Genomic DNA, 22297 nt, shown 5'->3' with positions numbered 1-22297 from the left:
AAACTGCATCACAATCCCACCTTCTGGAGAAAATCTGTTAAAATTTTGGAGTGTATCTGAGCTAGTTTCTTTCTGCCCTCCTGTCCACCCCCCCATGTACCCCCTTTCTTGTCCTCTTCTTTCTCTTTCTCTCTTTGGACCTCAGGGGCAGAGAGTTGAGTTATTTATGCTTTTCAGTCATGACGCATTATCAACATTAGCGTGTCCTTGGCTTTGCTTCTATTTTACTTTATTATTTTTCCCCTTTCTACTGAATCTTTACTCTCAGTCCCCCCTCCGACTACTGGTGGCCATTCTAAGATGCTGTATTCTTGCATCTGCACTCATCACTGAAGAATATATTGTATTTATGTATTTTCAGTTTACATACATGGTACTTGCTATAGGTCTTGTTCTGTTTCTTTTTGTTTTTTAGCGCATGATCTGTTTATAGTGCAGAGGTCCATCTGGCTCATTGATGCGTACAGCTGCACGATGTTTGATAGTATATATTCACCACATTTTATTTGTCTATTTCCCTGAGTGATGGACTTTCAGGTTGTTTCTAACATCTTACTGTCAAAAACAACACAATGAACATCCCCATGTATATACCCCTGTGCCTCTGATCATCAGAAGTATATACACAGGAGTGAGATTGCCGAATCATAGGGATACACATATTTAGTATCACTAAGGTGTTCCAGATTGTTCTTCAAATGGTCCTAACATTCTTTTTTATTGAGAAAGGATTCACATTCCATAAAATTCACGCTTTTATGTTATATAATTCAGTGCTTTTTAGATTATTCACAGAGTGGTACATCTAATTCCGGAACAGTTTCAGTTCCTCCAGAAGAAACCTGATAACTATTAGCAGTCACTCCCCATTTCCTCTCCTCCCAGCCCCTGTCAACCAGGGGCTGAAAATCTACTTTCTGTCTCTGTATATTTGCCTACTTTGGACATTTCATATAAATGGAATCATTCTGTATGTGGCCTTTTGTGTCTGGTTTCTCTCACTTATTAAACTGTTTTCAGGGTTCATCCATGTTGTAAAATGTATCAGTACTTCATTCCTTTTTATTGCTGAATAACATTCTATTGTATGGAGATACAATACTTTTTTAATCCATTCATCAGATGATGTACATTTGGGCTGCTTTTTGGCTATTATAGATTATGCTGCTATGGCTATGTATGTATAAGTTTTTGTGTGGACACACATTTTCAGTTCTCTTGAATATAGACCTAGGAGGGAATTGCTTGGTCTTATGGTAACTTCACTTAGTTATTGAGGACTGTTCCAAAGCAGCTGCACCATTCCATGTTTCTACCAGCAGTATATGAAGGATCTAATTTCTGCACTTCCTCACCAATACTTATTATTATCAATCTTTTTTATTTTAGTATATGTGCTGCCGAAGCGAGCACCAATCTTTTTTATTATAGTCAACAAAGTAGGTGGCTTCGCATTGTGGTTTTGATTTGCATCTCCTAATGACTAATTATTTTGAGCATCTTTCTATGTGCTTATTGGCCATTTATGTATCTTAATTTGAAAGAATGTCTATTTAAATCCTTTGCCCATTTAAAGTTGGCTTATTTGTCCATTTATTGTCTAATTGTAATGGTTTTTTAAAAAATACTATGGATAAAAGTTCCTTATCAGAAACATTCCCCTTTACCATTGAAACAAAAAGAATAAAATACCTAGGAGTAAACCTACCTAAGGAGGCAAAAGACCTGTATGCAGAAAACTATAAGACACTGATGAAAGACATTAAAGATGATACAAACAGATGGACAGATGTACCATGTTCTTCGATTGGAAGAATCAACATGGTGAAAATGACTATACTACACAAAGCAGTCTACAGATTCAGTAAAATCCCTATCAACTACCAATGGCATTTTTCAGAGAACTAGAACAAAAAATTTTACAATCTATATGGAAACACAAAAGACCCTGAATAACCAAAGCAATCTTGAGAAAGAAAAACAGAGATGGAGGAATCAGGCTCCCTGACTTCACACTATACTAGAAAGCTACAGTAATCAAGACAGTATGGTACTGGCACAAAAACAGAAATCTAGATCAATGGAACAGGGTAGAAAGTGCAGAGATAAGTCCACGCACTTACAGTCACCTTATCTTTGATAAAGGGGGCAAGAATATACAATGGAGAAAAGACAGCTTCTTCAGTAAGTGGTGCTGGGAAAACTGGACAGCTACATGTTAAAGAATGAAATTAGAACACGCCCTACCACCATACACAAAAATAAATTCAAAATGGATTAAAGACCTAAATGTAAGGCCAGACACTATAAAACTCTTAGAGGAAAACATAGGCAGAACACTCTATGACATAAATCATCAAGATCCTTTTTGACCCACCTCCTAGAAAAAGGGAAATAAAAACAAAAATAAACAAATGGGGCCTAATGAAACTTAAAAGCTTTTGCAGAGCAAAGGAAACCATAAACAAGATGAAAAGACAACCCTCAGAATGGGAGAAAATATTTGCAAACAAAGCAGCTGACAAAAGATTAATCTCCACAATATACAAGCAGCTCATGTGGCTCAATATCAAACAAAGAACCCAATCGAAAAATGGGCAAAAGACCTAAATCGACATTTCTCCAAAGAAGATATACAGATTGCCAACAAACACATGAAAGGATGGTCAACATCACTAATTATTAGAGAAATGCAAATCAAAACTACAATGAGGTATCACATCACACCAGTCAGAATGGCCATCATCAAAAAGTCTACAAACAATAAATGCTGCAGAGGGTGTAGACAAAAGGGAACCCTCTTGCACTGTTGTTGGGAATGTAAATTGATACAGCCACTATGGAGAAAAGCATGGACGTTCCTTAAAAAACTAAAAATAGAACTACCATACTACCCAGCAATCCCACCACTGGGCATATACCCTGAGAAAACCATAATTCAAAAAGAGTCATGTACCACGATGTTCACTGCAGCTCTGTTTACAATATCCAGGACATGGAAGCAACCTAAGTGTCCACTGACAGATGACTGGATAAAGAAGATGTAGCACATATATACAATGAATATTACTCAGCCATAAAAGAGAAATGAAATTGAATTATTTTTAGTGAGGTGGATGGACTTAGAGTCTGTCATACAGAGTGAAGTAAGACAGAAAGAGAAAAACAAATAGTGTGCTAACACATATATATGGAATCTAAAAAAAAAAAAGGTTCTGAAGAACATGGGGGTAGGACAGGAATAAAGTCGCAGACATAGAGAATGGACTTAAGGCCTTGGGGAGGGCAAAGGGTAAGTTGGGACGAAGTGAGAGAGTGGCATGGACATATATACACTACCAAATGTAAAATAGATAGCTAGTTGGAAGCAGCCGCATTGCACAGGGAGATCAGCTCGGTGCTTTGTGACCAGCTAGAGGGGTGGGATGTGGGGGTGGGATAGGGAAGGTGGAAGGGAGATGCAAGAGGAAGGGGATATGGGGATATATGTATACATATAACTGATTCACTTTGTTATACAGCAGAAAGTAACACACCATTGTAAAGCAATTATACTCCAATAAAGATGTTAAAAACAAAAAAAGCTCCTTATCAGATATATGATTGCAAATATTTTTACCCATTCTGTAGATTGGGTCCTTGAAGCTCAAAAGTTAAAGTCCAATTTATCTATTAATTTTTGTTGTTGATTATGCTTTTGGTATAAACCACTGTCTAATCCAAGGTCATAAAATTTTATGCCTTTGTTTTTTTCTAAGAGTTTTATAGTTTTAGCTCTTACATTTAGAGACTTTGATCCATTGTGAATTAATTTTTGTACATCTTACAAAGTATTGATCCACATTCATCTTTTGCATGTGGATATACAGATATCCAGTTGTTCCAGCACCATTTGTTGAAAAGACCATTCTTTTCTCCATTGAATTGTCTGTGTACCCTTGTTGAAAATCAGTTGACTATAAATGTGAAGATTTATTTCTGGACTCTCAATTCGATTCCATTTTTATATGTCTATTCTTATCCACACTGTCTTGATTACTGCAGCTTTGTACTACGTTGTAAAATTGGGAATCATGAGTCTTCCAACTTTGTTCTTTTTCAAGATTGTTTTGGGAGTGTTTGGGCGTGTTAACCATCTGTATTAATTTTCTATGGCTCCTGTTATAAATTAGCACCAACCTAGTGGCTTAAAACAACAGAATTTTGTTATATTACAGTTCCACATGGATTCACCAAAATCACAAATTTCACATGGGTTCACCAAAATCAAGGTGTTTGCAGGTTTGTGTTCCTCCCTAGTTGCTCCAGGGGAGAATCTATTTTCTTGTCTTTTCTAGCTTCTAGAAAAGCTAGAGGCCACCCTCGTTCCTTGGCTCCACGACATGCTTTTCCATCTTCAAAGCCAGTGGTGGCAGGCCTAGTTTTTCTCATGCTGCTCTCTCACACGTTCTCTCTTTTGAGGGAGGCACACCTCCCTCCCAAAATAATGTTTTGTAGTTTTCAGTATACAAGACTTGCGCATCTTTCATTAAATTTATTTGTAAATGTTATTCTTTTTGGTACTATTGTTAATGGAATTGTTTTTGTAATTTTGTTTTCAGATGGTTTGTTGCTAGTGTATAGAAATAAAATCTATTTTTGTTTTTTTGATCTACCCTGCAAACTTCCTAAACTCATTTATTAATCCAATGATTTTTTTGTGTGTGAAATCTTTAGGATTTCCCACAAGAAATATCATGTCATCTCAAAATAGATGTAGTTTTACTTTGTGTTTTCCAATCTAGCTGTCTTTTACTTCTTTTTCTTGGCTTATTGCTATGACCTCCAATAAAATGTTGAATAGATGTACCAGAGTGGACAACCTTGTCTTGTTCCTGATCTTTGGGGGAAAGATTTCAGTTTCTCACCATTAAGTTTGATGTTGCTTTTATGTAGATTCCCTTTATCCCATTAAATAAGTTCCCTTCTACTACTAATTTGTTGAGTGTTTTTTATAATAAAAGTGTTTTGAATTTTTGTCAAATGATTTTTCTACTTCCGTTAAGATGACAATATATCCTCCCATGTTTTTCTCGAAAAGCTTAATAGTTTTAGCTTTTATTCTGAAGTCTGTGATCCATCTTGAATTATTTTTTTGTGCATTGGGTTATCCTGAAGTAGGAGTCAAGGTTTCCTTTTTTCTAGTTGTTCAGTACCATTTGCTGAAAATAGTTTCCTTTCTCTATAGGATTGCATGGGCTCCTTTACTGAAAATCAGTTTACTGCATAAGCATGGGTCAAAGTCTGAATTCTCTCTTCTGTTCCATTTATCTATTTGTTCCTCCTTATGCCAATAGCATACTGTCTTGATTACCATGGCTTTATAGAAAGTCTTAATATTATATAGTATAAGTCCTCTAACTTTGTTCCTCTTTTTCAAGGTTGTTTTGGCTCTTCTGGCTCCTTTGTATTTACACATACATTTTATTTTTTTTACACATCTTTATTGGGGTATAATTGCTTTACAGTGGTGTGTTAGTTTCTGCTGTATGACAAAGTGAATCAGCTATACATATACATATATCCCCATATCTCCTCCCTCTTGCGTCTCCCTCCCACCCTCCCTATCCCACCCCTCTAGGTGGACACAAAACACCGAGCTGATCTCCCTGTGCTTTGTGACTGCTTCCCACTAGCTATCTATATTACATTTGGTAGTGTATATAGGTCCATGCCACTCTCTCACTTCATCCCAGCTTACCCTTCCGCCTCCCCATGTCCTCAAGTCTATACCCTATGTCTGCGTCTTTATTCCTGTCCTGCTCCTATGTTCTTCAGAACCTTTTTTTTTTTTTAGATTCCATATATATGTGTTAGCATACGGTATTTGTTTTTCTCTTTTTGACTTACTTCACTACGTATGGGTCTCTATGTCCATCCACCTCACTACAAATAACTCAATTTCGTTTCTTTTTATGGCTGAGTAATATTCCATTGTATAAATGTGCCACATCTTCTTTATCCATTCATCTGTTGATGGACACTTAGGTTGCTTCCATGTCCTGGCTATTATAAATAGAGCTGCAATGAACATCGTGGTACGTGACTCATTTTGAATTATGGTTTTCTCAGGATATACTCCCAGTAGTGGGATTGCTGGGTAGTATGGTAGTATTTTTAGTTTTTTAATAAACTTCCATACTGTTCTCCATAGTGGCTGTATCAGTTTACATTCCCACCAACAGTGCAAGAAGGTTCCCTTTTCTCCACACCCTCTCCAGCATTTATTGTTTGTAAGTTTTTTTTTTTTTTTTTCTGTACGTGGGCCTCTCACTATTGTGGCCTCTCCCGTTGCGGAGCACAGGCTCCTGACGCGCAGGATCAGCAGCCGTGGCTCACAGGCGCAGCCTCGGCGGCATGTGGGATCTTCCCAGACCGGGGCACGAACCCATGTCCCCTGAATTGGCAGGCGGACTCTCGACCACTGCGCCACCAGGGAAGCCCTGTTTGTAGACTTTTTGATGATGGCTGTTCTGACTGGTGTGAGGTGATACCTCATTGTACTTTTGATTTGTGTTTCTCTAATGATTAGTGATGTAGAGCATCCTTTCATGTGTTTGTTGGCAATCTGTATATCTTCTTTGGAGAAATGTCTATTTAGGTCTTTTGCCCATTTTTGGATTGGGTTCTTGGTTTTTTTGATATTGAGCTGCCTGAGCAGCTTTTGTATTTTGGAGATTAATCCTTTGTCAGTTGCTTCATTTGCAAATATTTTCTCCCATTATGAGGGTTGTATGATGTATCACATTGATTGGTTTGTGTATATTGAAGAATCCTTGCATTCCTGGGATAAACCCCACTTGATCATGGTGTATTATCCTTTGAATGTGCTGTTGGATTCTGTTTGCTAGTATTTTGTTGAGGATTTTTGCATGTATGTTCATGCATGATATTGGCCTGTAGTTTTTTTTTTCGTGGCATTTTGGCTGGTTTTGGTATCAGGGTGATGGTGGCCTTATAGAATGAATTTGGGAGTGTTCCTCCCTCTGCTATATTTTGGAAGAGCTTGAGAAGGATAGGTGTTAGCTCTTCTCTAGATGTTTCGTAGAATTCGCCAGTGAAGCCATCGGGTCCTGGGCTTTTGTTTGTTGGAAGATTTTTAATCACAGTCTCAATTTCAGTGCTTGTGATTGGTCTGTTCATATTTTCTATTTCTTCTTGGTTCAGTCTTGGAAGGTTGTGCTTTTCTAAGAATTTGTCCATTTCTTCCAGACTGTCCATTTTATTGGCATATAGTTGCTTGTAGTAATCTCTCATTATCCTTTGTATTTCTGCAGTGTCAGTTGTTACTTCTCCTTTTCTAATTCTATTGATTTGAGTCTTCTCCCTTATTTTCTTGATGAGTCTGGCTAATGGTTTATCAATTTTGTTTATCTTCTCAAAGAACCAGCTTTTGGTTTTTTTGATTTGCTATTTCCTTCATTTCTTTTTCATTTATTTCTGATCTGATCTTTATGATTTCTTTCCTTCTGCTAACTTTACAGGTTTTTTGTACTTCTTTCTCTAATTGCCTTAGGTGTAAGGTTAGGTTGTTTACTTGAGATGTTTCTTGTTTCTTGAGGAAGGTTTGTCTTGCTATAAACTTCCCTCTTAGAACTGCTTTTGCTGCATCCCATAGGTTTTGGGTCATTGTGTTTTCATTGTCATTTGTTTCTAGGTATTTTTTTAATTTCCTCTTTGATTTCTTCAGTGTTTTCTTTGTTATTAGTAGTGTATTGTTTAGCCTCTATGTGTTTGTATTCTTGAATGTTTTTTCCCTGTAATTGATATCTAGTCTCATAGCATTGTTGTCGGAAAAGATACTTGATACGACTTCAATTTTCTTAAATTTACCAAGGCTTGATTTGTGACCCAAGATATAATCTATCCTGGAGGATGTTCTATGAGCACTTGAGAATAAAGTGTAGTCTGCTGTTTTTTGGATGGAATGTACTATAAATATCAATTAAGTGCATCTTGTTTAATGTATCATTTAAAGCTTGTGTTTCCTTATTTATTTTCATTATGGAAAATCTGTCCATTGGTGAAAGTGGGGTGTTAAAGTTCCCTACTATGATTGTATTGCTGTCGATTTCCCCTTTTATGGCTGTTAACATTTGCCTTATGTTTTGAGGTGCTCCTATGTTGGGTGCATAAATATTTATAATTGTTATATCTTTTTCTTGGATTGATCCCTTTATCATTATGTAGTGTCCTTCTTTGTCTCTTGTAATAGTCTTTATTTTAAAGTCTATCTTGTCTGATATGAGAATTGCTAATCCAGATATCTTTTGATTTCAATTCACATGAAATATCTTTTTCCATCCCCTCACTTTCAGTCTGTATGTGTCCCTAGGTCTGAAGTGATTCTCTTGTAGACAGCATATGATCGGGTCTTGTTTTTGTATCCATTCAGCCAGTTTATGTCTTTTGGTTGGAGCATTTAATCCATTTACATTTAAGATAGTTATCAGTATGTATGTTCCTATTACCATTTTCTTAATTGTTTTGGGTTTCTTATTTTAAGCCTTTTCCTTCTCTTGTGTTTCCTGCCTAGAGAAGTTCCTTTAGCATTTGTTGTAAAGCTGGTTTGGTGGTGCTGAATTCTCTTAGCTTCTGCTTCTCTGTAAAGGTTTTAATTTCTCCGTCGAATCTGAATGAAATCCTTGCTGGGTAGAGTAATCTTGGTTGTAGGTTTCTCCCTTTGATTTGCTATTGTTTCCTTCATTTCTTTTTCATTTATTTCTGATCTGATCTTTATGATTTCTTTCCTTCTGCTAACTTTACGGTTTTTTTGTACTTCTTTCTCTAATTGCCTTAGGTGTAAGGTTAGGTTGTTTACTTGAGATGTTTCTTGTTTCTTGAGGAAGGTTTGTCTTGCTATAAACTTCCCTCTTAGAACTGCTTTTGCTGCATCCCATAGGTTTTGGGTCATTGTGTTTTCATTGTCATTTGTTTCTAGGTATTTTTTTAATTTCCTCTTTGATTTCTTCAGTGTTTTCTTTGTTATTAGTAGTGTATTGTTTAGCCTCTATGTGTTTGTATTCTTGAATGTTTTTTCCCTGTAATTGATATCTAGTCTCATAGCATTGTTGTCGGAAAAGATACTTGATACGACTTCAATTTTCTTAAATTTACCAAGGCTTGATTTGTGACCCAAGATATAATCTATCCTGGAGAATGTTCTATGAGCACTTGAGAATAAAGTGTAGTCTGCTGTTTTTTGGATGGAATGTACTATAAATATCAATTAAGTGCATCTTGTTTAATGTATCATTTAAAGCTTGTGTTTCCTTATTTATTTTCATTATGGAAAATCTGTCCATTGGTGAAAGTGGGGTGTTAAAGTTCCCTACTATGATTGTATTGCTGTCGATTTCCCCTTTTATGGCTGTTAACATTTGCCTTATGTTTTGAGGTGCTCCTATGTTGGGTGCATAAATATTTATAATTGTTATATCTTTTTCTTGGATTGATCCCTTTATCATTATGTAGTGTCCTTCTTTGTCTCTTGTAATAGTCTTTATTTTAAAGTCTATCTTGTCTGATATGAGAATTGCTAATCCAGATATCTTTTGATTTCAATTCACATGAAATATCTTTTTCCATCCCCTCACTTTCAGTCTGTATGTGTCCCTAGGTCTGAAGTGATTCTCTTGTAGACAGCATATGATCGGGTCTTGTTTTTGTATCCATTCAGCCAGTTTATGTCTTTTGGTTGGAGCATTTAATCCATTTACATTTAAGATAGTTATCAGTATGTATGTTCCTATTACCATTTTCTTAATTGTTTTGGGTTTCTTATTTTAAGCCTTTTCCTTCTCTTGTGTTTCCTGCCTAGAGAAGTTCCTTTAGCATTTGTTGTAAAGCTGGTTTGGTGGTGCTGAATTCTCTTAGCTTCTGCTTCTCTGTAAAGGTTTTAATTTCTCCGTCGAATCTGAATGAAATCCTTGCTGGGTAGAGTAATCTTGGTTGTAGGTTTCTCCCTTTCATCACTTTAAATATGTCCTGCCACTCCCTTCTGGCTTGCAGAGTTTCTGCTGAAAGATCAGCTGTTAACCTTATGGGGATTCCCTTGTATGTTAATTGTTGCTTTTCCCTTGCTGCTTTTAACATTTTTTCTTTGTATTTAATTTTTAATACTTTGATTAATATGTGTCTTGATGTGTTTCTCCTTGGATTTATCCTGTGTGGGACTCTCTGTGCTTCCTGCACTTGGTTGACTATGTCCTTACCCATATTAGGGAAGTTTTCAAGCATAATGTCTTCAGATATTTTCTCGGTCCCTTTTTTATTTCTCTTCTTCTTCTGGGGCCCCTATAATTTGAAAGTTGGTGCATTTAATGTTGTCCCAGAGGTCTCTGAGCTTGTCCTCAATTCTTTTCTTTCTTTTTTCTGTATTGTGCTCTGTGATAGTTATTTCCACTATTCTATCTTCCAGGTCACTTATCCGTTCTTCTGCCTCAGTTATTCTGCTATTGATTCCTTCTAGAGAATTTTAAATTTCATTTATTGTGTTGTTCATCATTGTTTGTTTGCTGTTTAGTTGTTCCAGGTCCTTGTTAAATGTTTCTTGTATTTTCGCCATTCTATTTCCAAGATTGGAACATCTTTAGTATCATTATTACTCTGAATTCTTTTCTGCCTATTTCCTGTTCATTTGTTTGGTCTGGTGGGTTTTTACATTGCTCCTTCATCTGCTGTGTATTTCTCTGTCTTCTCATTTTGCTTAACTTACTGTGTTTGGGGTCTCCATTTCGCAGCCTGCAAGTTTGTAGTTCCCATTGTTTTTGGTGTCTGCTCCCAGTGGATAAAGTTGGTTCAGTGGGTTGTGTAGGCTTCCTGTTGGACGGGGCTGCTGCCTGTGTTCTGGTGAATGTGGCTGGATCTTGTCTTTCTGGTGGGCAGGACCACGTCTGGTGGTGTGTTTTGGGGTGTCTGTGAACTCATTATGATTTTATGCAGCCTCTATGCTAATGGGTGGGGTTGTCTTCCTGTCTTGCTAGTTGTTTGTCATAGGGTGTCCAGCACTGTAGCTTGCTGGTTGTTGAGTGGAGCTGGGTCTTAGTGTTGAGATGGAGATATCTGGGAGAGCTTTCGCTGTTTGATGTTACATGGGGCCAAGAGGTCGCTGGTGGACCAATGTCCTGAACTCAGCTCTCCCACCTCAGAGGCTCAGGCCTGACACCTGGCCATAGCACCAAGACACTGTCAGCCAGAAGGCTCAGAAGAAAAGGGAGGAAAAAAAAAAGAAAGAAAGAAGGAAGGAAGGAAGGCAGAAAGGAAGGAAAAGCAAGTTTTTGAAATAGAAAAATATATTAAAAATAAAAAAGTAATAAAAAAAAGAAAGAAGAGAGCAACCAAAACAAATCCACCAAAATAACAAGCAGTAAAAGCTATATTAAAAAAAAAAAAATACAGTCAGGACCCTAGGACGAATGGCAAAAACAGAACTATACAGACAAAATCACACAAAGAAGCATACACATACACACTCACAAAAAGAGAAAAAGAAAAAATATATATATATATAAATTAAAAAAGGAAGCGAACAACCAAATCAATAAACAAATCTACCAGTGATAATAAGCTCTCAATACTAAACTAAGATAAACATAAAACCAGAAACAAATTAGGTGCAGAAAGTCAACCCCAAGTCCACAGTGGCTCCCAGTGTCCACTGCCTCAATTTGGGATGATTCGTTGTCTATTCAGGTATTCCACAGATGCAGGGTACATCAGGTTGATTGTGGAGATTTAATCCACTGCTCCTGAGGCTGCTGGGAGAGATTTCCCTTTCTCTTCTTTGTTCGCACAGCTCCTGGGGTTCAGCTTTGGATTTGACCAAATCTGTGCATGTAGGTCACCTGAGCACATCTGTTCTTTGCTCAGACAGGCCGGGGTTAAAGGAGCAGGTGATTAGGGGGCTCTGGCTCACTCACGCTGGGGGGAGGGAGGGGTACAGAATGCAGGGTGAGCCTGTTGCGACAGAGGCTGGCATGACGTTGCAACAGCCTGAGGCGTGCCTTTTGTCCTCCCGGGAAAGTTGTCCCTGGATCATGGGACCCTGGCAGTGGTAGGCTGCACGGGCTCCCTGGAGGGGAGGTGTGGATAGTGACCTGTGCTTGCACACAGGCTTCTTGCTGGCTGCAGCAGCAGCCTTAGCATCTCATGCCTGTCTCTGGGGTCTGTGCTGATAGCCGCAGCTCGCATCCGTCTCTGGAGCTCGTGTGGCGGTGCTCTGAATCCCCTCTCCTCGTGCACCCCGAAACAGTCGTCTCTTGCCTCTTAGGCAGCTCCAAACTTTTTCCCGGACTCCCTCCCGGCTAGCTGTGGTGCACTAGCTCCCTTCAGGCTGTGTTCATGCAGCCAACCCCAGTCTTCTCCCTGGGATCTGACCTCCGAAGCCTGAGCCTCAGCTCCCAGCCTCCACCCGCCCCGGCGGGTGAGCAGTCAAGCCTCTCGAGCTGGTGAGTGCTGGTTGGCACCAATCCTCTGTGCAGGAATTCTCCGCTTTGCCCTCTGCACCCCTGTTGCTGCGCTCTCCTCTGTTGCGCCGAAGCTTCCCTGCCGGTCTCCCCCATCTCTGCCAGTGAAGGGGCTTCCTAGTGTGTGGAAACTTTTCCTCCTTCACAGCTCCCTCCCAGAGATGCAGGTCCCGTCCCTATTCTTTTGTCTGTGTTTTTTCTTTTTCCTTTTGCCCTACCCAGGTACATGGGGAGTTTCTTGCCTTTTGGGAAGTCTGAGGTCTTCTGCCAGCGTTCAGTAGGTGTTCTGTAGGATTTGTTCCACATATAGATGTATTTCTGATATATTTGTAGGGAGGAAGGTGATCTCTATGTCTTACTCGTCTGCCATCTTGAAGGTGCCCCCCTGCACATACATTTTAGAACCAGCTTGTAAATTTCTACCAAAAAAGCATGCTGAAACTTTGATGGGAATTTCATTAAATATGTAAATCATTTTTATTTTTGATAGATTTTTGGATAAATTTGGTAGCTCTATTAAGCAATTAAGTAGTTTGGTTAGCTTCTTTATTGAAGCTAGACTCTTGTAATTCATGAACTAAGCATGGCCCTGTGCAAGTTCTTTGCACCTGAGTATATGAAGAAAAGTGTCAAATCTAAGTCAGTCATATGACTTGGATTATTTAAGTGTCAGCACATTTACTCTCCTGGAGATTTTTCTTCAGCAGTTTTTTATGTTAGGAAAGCAAATATATAGCTGAATTTGTAAATGTGAAATAGTAATAGAATCAGCTGACACTTACGAAGAGGAAAGTAAATTCCAGGCTCTGTGTTAAATGTTTCACAGGCATTTTCTAAATACTTCCAATAACACATAGAAAGCAAGTGCTAGTATCATTCCCATTTTATGGATAAAGAGGCTGAGGTTTAGAGGGTCACACAGCTCTTCAGCGGTGGATCAGAATTCAGTCTGGTTGTCTGTAAAGCCTGACCTCTTGAGAACTAGCCACTCAGCCACCAGCCTGTGATTGCACAGACTCCTTCCCTGGTCTTGTTCCAGAGGTCTGTGATTCAGCAACAAAACATCTATTCCCTGCCCTTGGCCCCAGGCTAAGAGCAGGCTCCTGGATCGTCTTCTGTGGTGCATGGTCCTCTTTGCTCCTCGATCCACAGATGTCTTTTTGGCTATAAATATGTCATCTATTAAATTAGAATCTAATTCTCTGTATATCAGCAGATGAGATCTGCCAGCTGAGGGCCATCAGAACCTCCTTTGGTAGAGGTAATTTCCTTCATGCAAAAGTTGGGAAGTATTGTGCCGCTTTTTATTAGCTTTTATTTCTAAAGGTCTGAAGTCATTGGGCAAAAAGTATAAACAAAAACAAACAATAAACAGGAAGTATCAAATAAACACCACTACTCCAGATAGAGAAGCTTAGGAATTTTTAGGTTTTCACTTCCCTTAATCAGTCACCATGACTCTCTTGCGTCGGGCTGCATGGATGTTAAATATTTGGATTTCTTTCCACAGTTTTACCATTTAAAGTATAAGCATTTTACGGAGTGTGCATTTTTTGATGTAACAAAAGTCACTAAAGACCTTTTCTGCAATTCAGGTAAATTCAAGACTTCCTCTCTTTCTAAAAATAATTTCACTCCTGGCAGATGGCTACTTTTAGTAATAGTAGACAAACACATTTTCCTTTTGGTATAAAAATGAAAATATTTTGCAAAAATCTTACAGAAGACTCTGATACAAGGGTACAGAACTGAGGTAAACTTGTGCTACAAACAGGTAAACTTGTGCCCCATGTTCTCCTGAACAATTAGACATCAGAGTAAATCCTGTTTTCAGTGTTCACAGATTCCACATTATTAACTGGGGTTGAAGGACAGTCTCACTAGAAATGTGAACTGTGACTAGATATTTGATGATATTAAGAAATTATTGATAATTTTATGTGTGATAATGGTATTTTGTTTTTGTTTTTAAAAAGAATCCTTATCTTTTAGATGTGCATATTAAATATCCATGAATACAATTATATCATGTCTGGGATTTGCTTCAAAAAATAATCCTAGGGAGAGTAGTGAGAAACAGAGAGGGGGTATTGATGAAAGCATGTTGACTATGTGTTGGCAGCTGTTGAAGCTGGTGGGGAGTCTGTTATACTATTGTACTAGCATGATACTCTTTCCTACTATGGTATATTTAAAAAATCTTCCATAATAAAAAAAAATGAAGGCAATTCCACTGACTTCTGTTAAAGAGTGGAAAATAAAACTGGATCGTTAAGTATTTGAAAGATAGTTTCTGAAAGATACATGTAACGGAGAATTGTTAAACTACAGAGAGTAAGAGAAGAGCTTGTGACCAGATTCTGTTTTCCTCACTCTATGTCATCAAACTACAGCACATTAGAATGCCATTAATAATAGTAACAATAGCTGCTGCTACAGCAGCAACAGTTCATATTCATTGAGTACATACCTTGAGCCTGGAACTGTTTTAAGAACTTGGCATTGATTAGCCCCACTTAATAGATGACTAAACTGAGGCTAAGTAACTTGGCTACTGTCCTAGTAGTAAAATCCTGAGAAACCAGGATTTGAACCCAAAGAGTCTCACTCTACAATCCATTCTTTCATTCATTCTCCAAACACCTATTGAGCAGCTACCATGTTCCAGGCACTGGAGCAGGAGTGGTGAATAAAAGAGCAAAAAGTCCTGCAAGCATGGGGCTTCTATTCCAGTGGGAGGAGCAGACAAAACCCAACATGCTTAATAAGGAATATGTGTGTTTTACTTATTTATTTATTTATGTTTTTAAATGTGGGGAGTTTCTTGCCTTTTGGGAGGTCTGAGGTCTTCTGCCAGCCTTCAGTAGGTGTTCTGTAGGAGTTTTTCCACGTGTAGATGTATTTCTGGTGTATACGTGGGGAGGAAGGCGATCTCCGCGTCTTACTCATCCGCCATCTTCAAGGTCCCCCCCTAAAATATATTTTTTAAAAATTAATTTTTATTTATTTTTTGGCTGCGTTGGGTCTTCTTTGCTGTGTGCAGGCTTTCTTTAGTTGTGGCGAGCAGGGGCTACTCTTAGTTGTGGTGTGCGGGCTTCTCATTGCAGTGGCTTCTCTTTTTCCAGAGCGTGGGCTTGTAGGTGCGCAGGCTTCAGCAGTTGTGGTACGTGGGCTCAGTAGTTGTGGCTCGTGGGCTCTAGAGTGCAGGCTTAGTAGTTGTGGCTCACCAGCTTAGTTGCTCTGCAGCATGTGAGATCTTCCCAGACCAGGGATCGAACCCATGTCCCCTGCATTGGCAAGTGGATTCTTAACAACTGCTCCACCAGGGAAGTCCAGGAATATGTGTGTTTTAGAGATGGTAGTAAGTGCTGTGGAAAAAGATTAAGAAGGGAAGAGGATAGGGAGTGAAACAGTTGTCAGACCTGAAAAACATGGTGACATTTGAGAAGACCTGAACAGGTGGTATAGGGAATTTCAGGCAAGAGAAACATCAAGTGCAAAGGTCCTGTGGCAGGAGCTTGTGTGGTGGGTTCAAGGATCAGGACAGAGGCTTGTATGGCTGCAGCTGAGGATAGACAAGGAGTACAATAAAGGCAAGACCAGGGAGACCCACATATTACAGGGTCTCTGGAGCTTATGGCGCCCCAGGACCTCCCTGGTTCCTTCTCAGAAGGTCAAGAAGGCCCTTTCCTGCTCAGTGCTTGAGAAGGAGACAGAAGGGCCAAGATGTGGATGGTCCCCATGGTCTCAGGCCTCAGACCTGGCCTCCAGAGTATCCTCACAACTTCTAGGACGTCCAAGGCTCTCCTCTGTTTCCATCCTTCCTCTTCCCTTGGCCGTGTTTCCTGAGACCCCACAGGCAGGGTGTTGAGGACCACAAGGAGGAAGAGGCTGCAGTATGACTGAGCTCTGGGACACCAGGGGGCGCGCTAGAGCCCAAGATGTTTTTAGCAGACCAGGAAAATGTTTTAGTGTCTTCTAACATGATATAAAACATAATAATATAGTCTAGCTTGCCACCAGTGCAGTCATAAAACATAATTTAAGCAATAAAATTTTCTGTGAGGAAAGGGGCCCATGAGGGCAAACATGCCTAAAGTCTACAAAAGACATAATGTAACCCTGGAGAGGAGATAGAGTCAAACTATGCTTGGACAACATGTCCATCCTCACACAGTTCTGTGGATTCTCTCAGCTAACTCAGTTCACTTATTCATGTTCAGTTTTATGAGGGCCTTCCTTTATTAATCTTGAGACTACGTTTCTTGATAGAGCTACTCCATTTCCAGCAACAAAAAAGAAGTTGGGGCTTGGTGGATCAGTCTGTCTACCTGTCTGTCTGTCTATCTATGTCTATCTATCTAAATATCATTTATCTATCTATATTTATCTATCATCAGCTATGTACCTATTTATTTTTATAGAGACTTAGAGAGTCAGTAAACCTGACCAGGTCTACCACTGTTTCTCTCCATATACTGTGATAAGTAAACATGTTGTCTCAGAGAACTTAAATTCTCAGTTTGAGAATTGATAACTTGATATAAAAAATTTCTTTGTGGGTGGTATTTGGTAGGTTGAGTAATTCTGTTTAACTTATCTAAATACACTTACCAAGAAGTCTTTGACAAATTACCTGAGATTGAACTAACATCGCTTTTTGTAGGTTCTACACTTGAAACTTTTATAAAAATTTTTAGCAAAAACTTGTCCCAAATTCTTTATCAGTGGTTTTCAATTGGTGTCCCCCACCACACACACAGAGCTTCTCTTCAGAGACCCTTCAGTGGCTGCATTGGGGGTGGTGTGTGAGATGATACCACAGGCAGGATGAAACTCACATCCTCTTCCCTGCCATCTTTCTATTTATAGCAGCTCTGGTTTACTTGTGGATACCATATAAAATTTTATTTTAACAATAGGTTCTGTGGCTAAACAAAACTTGTAAACCATTCTCTATAAGTGGAAGTTGTAATTCTTTTTCCATGATGACATTTTTGAACACTGACATACCTTTAAATAAGGCGTGTGTGTGTGTGTGTGTGTGTGTGTGTGTAAGCAATTTAAAGGAAATAATAATTTATATCTTAAAGATTGGATTTTTAAGTGTAACATTTTTACCCCACATATTCTGTTCAATAGCTGAGTGTTAACTTTGGCTCTTAAAGGTTAGAAAAGTCCTACAACCTTTGGCATGCTCTGAGATCTCAACTGGTTGGGGAATCATAGAGAAATTCCGTCTTTGACATTAAAATAAATGCTTCTATTACGTTTTGTGATTGACAAGGAAGAGAGGTGGGAAGATGTTGCAATTCTACCTCCTAAAGAATCTATTTTTTTAAGGTATGTATTTGGCTCTAACTGACTTCTGACACATGTCATTCAACCCTATAGAAATTCTCTTGGATAAGAACCTGACCCACGCAAACCCACTTGTAAACTGGGGAAGGGGGAGGATTTGAGTGTAAGCACCTTGAACCAGAGGACTTTTTTCTTCCATTTAGAAAAACCTTCCTGGGGTTGATTTCCATAAGTGTACATTTCCTCTTCATAATTCTAGTCATTAATCACCAGGTAGTGTTTAAGAGCACCTGCGTGGATCACAGATTCCACAATCCAACCTGAAAACTCGAATTTGGGATTACTTCTTTCTCTAAGAAGTATAATCCATCCCCCGGGTCTGCCCCTGGCTCATCTGGCATCTCTGCTTTTGAAAGAACTTGGATCAGGGCACAGGATTTCAGTGTCTTCTCTTACTCCTCTCTTCTTGAATCCAGGGTCTCTTAACCTCTGCACTATAGACATTTGGGGATGGATACTTCTTTACTGCAGTGGAGGGCTGTCCTGTGCATGGTAGGATGGTTAGCAGCATCTCTGACTTCTACCCACTAGGTGCTAGAAATGCTCCTACCCCAGTTGTGACAACCAAAAATGTCCCCAGACATAGCCAAACGTCCCCTTGCAGAGGTAGTAGGTAGGACTGTGAAGGAGCAAACTGTCCCCTACTGAGAACCACTGCTCTCTAATCCCTGAGGATCCCAAAACTGAGAATCCTACCAGGAATTACCCGGTCACCACTAGACATGGTTCTCAAGGATACCCATGTACTTTAACCAAGTCAGTGTTCTCAACACTGGCTGCACATTAGAATCACCTGAGATGTTTACCAATGACCAACTGAGCATTAGCATTTTTTAAAAAGCTCCCCAGAGATCTCAATTTGTAGACAGGACAGACAACCTCTGAACTAAGTGTACTTAGCGATCTTAATACTTATTAAAACTCCAAAATAAAACCTCACCCCAAATTTATTTCAAATAGGAAATGACAAGTAGTTTCAGAGAAATAAAAAAATCCATATATCAATCTATTACAGTCTATTATAGGCCCCTGGAGACATTCACATGTGCTTTTTGTTTTGTTATCATCACAAAGCAGTTGAGAAACTGGGTAACTCTGGGAATTCTGAGGTTTATAACAGTTTGACTGAAGGTGCATCACTTGATGTAGAGCAGTTTCTCTGGTGCTTGTAACTCACAGACTTCTTTGACCAAAGTGACAGGGAGGAGCCTGACCAAGAGGAAATTCCTGGAATGTACAGTGTTAGAATTGGCAGGGAAGGAAGATCAAGACTTAGCAAGACTAAGCGTGGCCTAGGAAGGGAGGCCTCTGATAATGTTCTTCAGCAGATGAAAAGTATGATCTAATGGCTACCTCTTTCCTTTGTTAGTGCTTCAGTAACAGTGGGAATAAAACCAGACAGTGGCGGTCTTCGTAACTTAGGATCCAAAAGAATGATGCCCAGAAGGTGTACATGTTCTGGCAGCTTCCAGTCTCACTTCTGGCCGGTCAGGAGGGGCTGGCCAAGGTTTTCATCCAGTCACTAATCTTCTGAAAGGTATAGGATGCATTCAGTGATGTTCAAGTTTCCATGTGACCTTAGGCAACTCAACTTCCCTGAGATTTTGTTTTCTTATCTGAAAGATGAGCAGCATGATATTTACCCCAGACAGTGACTATAAGGATTAAATTAGATAATATGTGTGAAAGTGCTTTGTGAAGTGTAAAGCCCAGTAGGTAGCCAATTGTAAACCCGGAGCTGAGCATGCTGTTACATTAGCACATTAAGTTCATGTTTCTCTGGTTTGTCCTCTGGCTGTTCTTCCTCGCAGTCTGGGTTAGGATCCGGGTGGTGGATTTCAATGACAAGAACATAGATGAGGCCTCCAGCCATAGCACCAACAAAAGGGCCCACTACAGGAATCCACCAGAAGTTATTTCCAGCTCTGAAATCAAACAAAGAAATTAGTGATACACCACTTGGCCTTCTTCCTGGTATTACTGCTAGTTATTCACTAGCCAGCTAGTCATTTCTCATGCTCATGACTCCCTTTTAAATCAGCAAGAGCTAAGTATAAGGGCACTCACTGTAGCTTGGCAACCATCATCCTAGATTTTGCAGTATACCTGATTTCAGATGATCTATTCCATTGTCCTATTAGTACTTGTGAGAGAAATGTCCCATTTATTTTCCTTTCAGAAAGTATAGTCCCCGAACCCATGGCTACAATTGAGGGCATTTAGGGAAAGTTCAGGTTGATTATTCAGGAGTTGCCTTCCCCTCATCCTGAAATAATGAGCCCTGGGGATTGCAAATGGTTGGGAGATGTGGAGAGATTCCTGGACATGATTGGTATATGAGGGCACTTACAAAATAAACAGTCAGGAAACATTTGCCAATAAGTGAATTAAAAAAAATCAAAGGTAGAGATATGAATTACCTACTAAATATAATTGAATTCAGTACTTATATTTTGAGGTCACAGCTTACTTAAACTTACTCTCTGATAAGGACTTTCTGCCATGTTTCCCTCTCCCCTCCAGAAATCCTCAATGTCAGCACATTGTATTGGAGGTATAGTTCTGAGAGAAAGCAGGTGCCTTTGCGAATTGTCACCATCTCTTTTGGAGATAGAAAATCCACTTAAATAATTCCGTAGAAAGGACCATGAGTGGTCAGAAGCAAGTAAAACTATACAATATGTTGTTTAAGGATATGTACGTTTGAGATAAAACTTTTTTTTTTTTTTTGCGGTACGCGGGTCTCTCACTGTTGTGGCCTCTCCCGTTCCGGAGCACAGGCTCTGGACGCGCAGGCTCAGCGGCCATGGCTCACGGGCCCAGCCGCTCCGCGGCATGTGGGATCTTCCCGGACCGGGGCACGAACCCGTGGCCCCTGCATCAGCAGGCGGACTCTCAACCACTGCGCCACCAGGGAAGCCCAAGATAAAACTTTTTAAAAGCAGGATAATTATGAACAAAAAAAAAATTCAGAGTAATGCAGAGCAGGCAGAGGAAACAAGAGGAACACAACTACGCATGGGAATTTCACAGTGTTCTATTTGGGGGAAGGATTCATGGCTGCTATTTTTAGTTTTATTCCTAACAACTATACATATTTCCATGGGACCTTTTGTTTGTATCAGTTTTTTATTAGAAAGGGTAATAAAGGAAATAAGCACAAAACAAGGGGCTTGTCCTAGAATTCATGAGATTTAGTTCTAATCTCAGGAGGGTCCAGATGGTCTTTGGGCAAAGTCTCCTCATCTCTGAGCTTCATTCTTCCATCTGAACAGTGGTCCCTTCCACCTGCATCTTCCAAGCACTCTCTTAGATCCTGAATCTTAGATCATCAGTGCAGGCTCACAATAAGATAATAAGTCTTAGAGCATAAACGCGGGCTCCGGGGAAGAGCACCGTCATTAAGCACAGTGGCCAGCAGATGTCACTCTTACTGCACTGGAACGAGGTCACTGCATTCAGTTGTTCTCACAGCGCCCTTTCCCATGCCTCCAAATCCAGGTGGAATTTTCTACGAGAGGCACCTGAGCTTTAAAGAACTCGGAGCCTTCTCTTCAGGTAAGCACATGAAGCAAGTTTAAGCCACCTTATTTGGTCCATCACTTCCTTTCTTCCATCACTGGTTTGTGGCACATCTCTTACTGTCATTTAACAGGTTAGGGTCCAAGATATCTGCCCGCTCACATGTCCTCCTTTCACTGGCTGGACCCTCTTGAGCTGGATGTGTTGCACCAGGTTCACAAGGCTTAAATGGAGGAGCTCTGATACGGTTCCCTGCCTGGCCTCACAGGTAAACAAGGTTATTTGCACACTATGATTTGGGGGATGCCAGAAATATGTCTGTGTTAATTGCTTACGGTACCATCATGTGGGATTCATTCCTTTGGTTAAACTATTTTAAAAATTAACAATACCCCTGAGATCCTTCATCCACTAAGTTATCAACACTTTAAAGTGAATTAGTGAAGACCACTCGCTTACATCCTAATACTTAAGGGAAAAGCAAGAGTCAGCCGGGGTCTGTCTTGCCCTTGTCAGACCTGCTGGAGCCCCACTCCCTCTGTCATCGTCACTCCGTGCCATACAGGGGCAAGTGAGGATCCAAGGCAGTCTCGGTTTTATCTGAGACCTTGGGTGTGGATCCAAACTAGAAAGTCCCCTGAGATGCTTAGCTTGGATGTAGAACCCTGAAAGGATGGGACACTTTAGGGACACTTTGGAGTCCTGTTATCCCTCAACGGTTTCCTTGGGGACTTTTTGGTTGAGGATTATCAGTCAGTCTAGCTATTTCCTAACTGGTTTCTGCCCCCTCTGCTCATTTTTAATCTGTTCTATATAATAATGTCGGATCAGTTTTGCTAAATTGAAGTTCTAAACATGTCAAACTTCTGCCCTAAATCTTTTGTTGCTTCCTATAACCTACAGAAGAG

The 22297-nt window shown here is 39.7% G+C and overlaps 1 protein-coding gene across 2 annotated transcripts in view; it reads right to left on the bottom strand.

The window, feature by feature from the left end:
- Positions 1-18801: 18801 nt before the first annotated feature.
- Positions 18802-22297, bottom strand: part of AQP9 (aquaporin 9) — a 36495-nt gene continuing 32999 nt past the window's right edge. Inside the window, exon 6 of one of the 2 annotated variants that reach the window (XM_024767812.1) lies at positions 18802-19792. In XM_024767812.1, coding sequence (XP_024623580.1) covers positions 19618-19792 — 175 coding nt within the window. In that variant the 3' untranslated portion in view covers positions 18802-19617. The remainder of the gene's footprint in view (positions 19793-22297) is intronic. The other variant, XM_024767813.1, reaches the window with a different exon arrangement.

Source organism: Neophocaena asiaeorientalis, unplaced genomic scaffold (assembly GCF_003031525.2).
Source record: "Neophocaena asiaeorientalis asiaeorientalis breed wild unplaced genomic scaffold, Neophocaena_asiaeorientalis_V1.1 scaffold71, whole genome shotgun sequence".
NCBI classification, from domain to species: domain Eukaryota; kingdom Metazoa; phylum Chordata; class Mammalia; order Artiodactyla; family Phocoenidae; genus Neophocaena; species Neophocaena asiaeorientalis.
The sequence above is the reverse complement of the archived record's forward strand: the minus strand, read 5'-3'. Positions and strand labels throughout refer to the sequence as shown.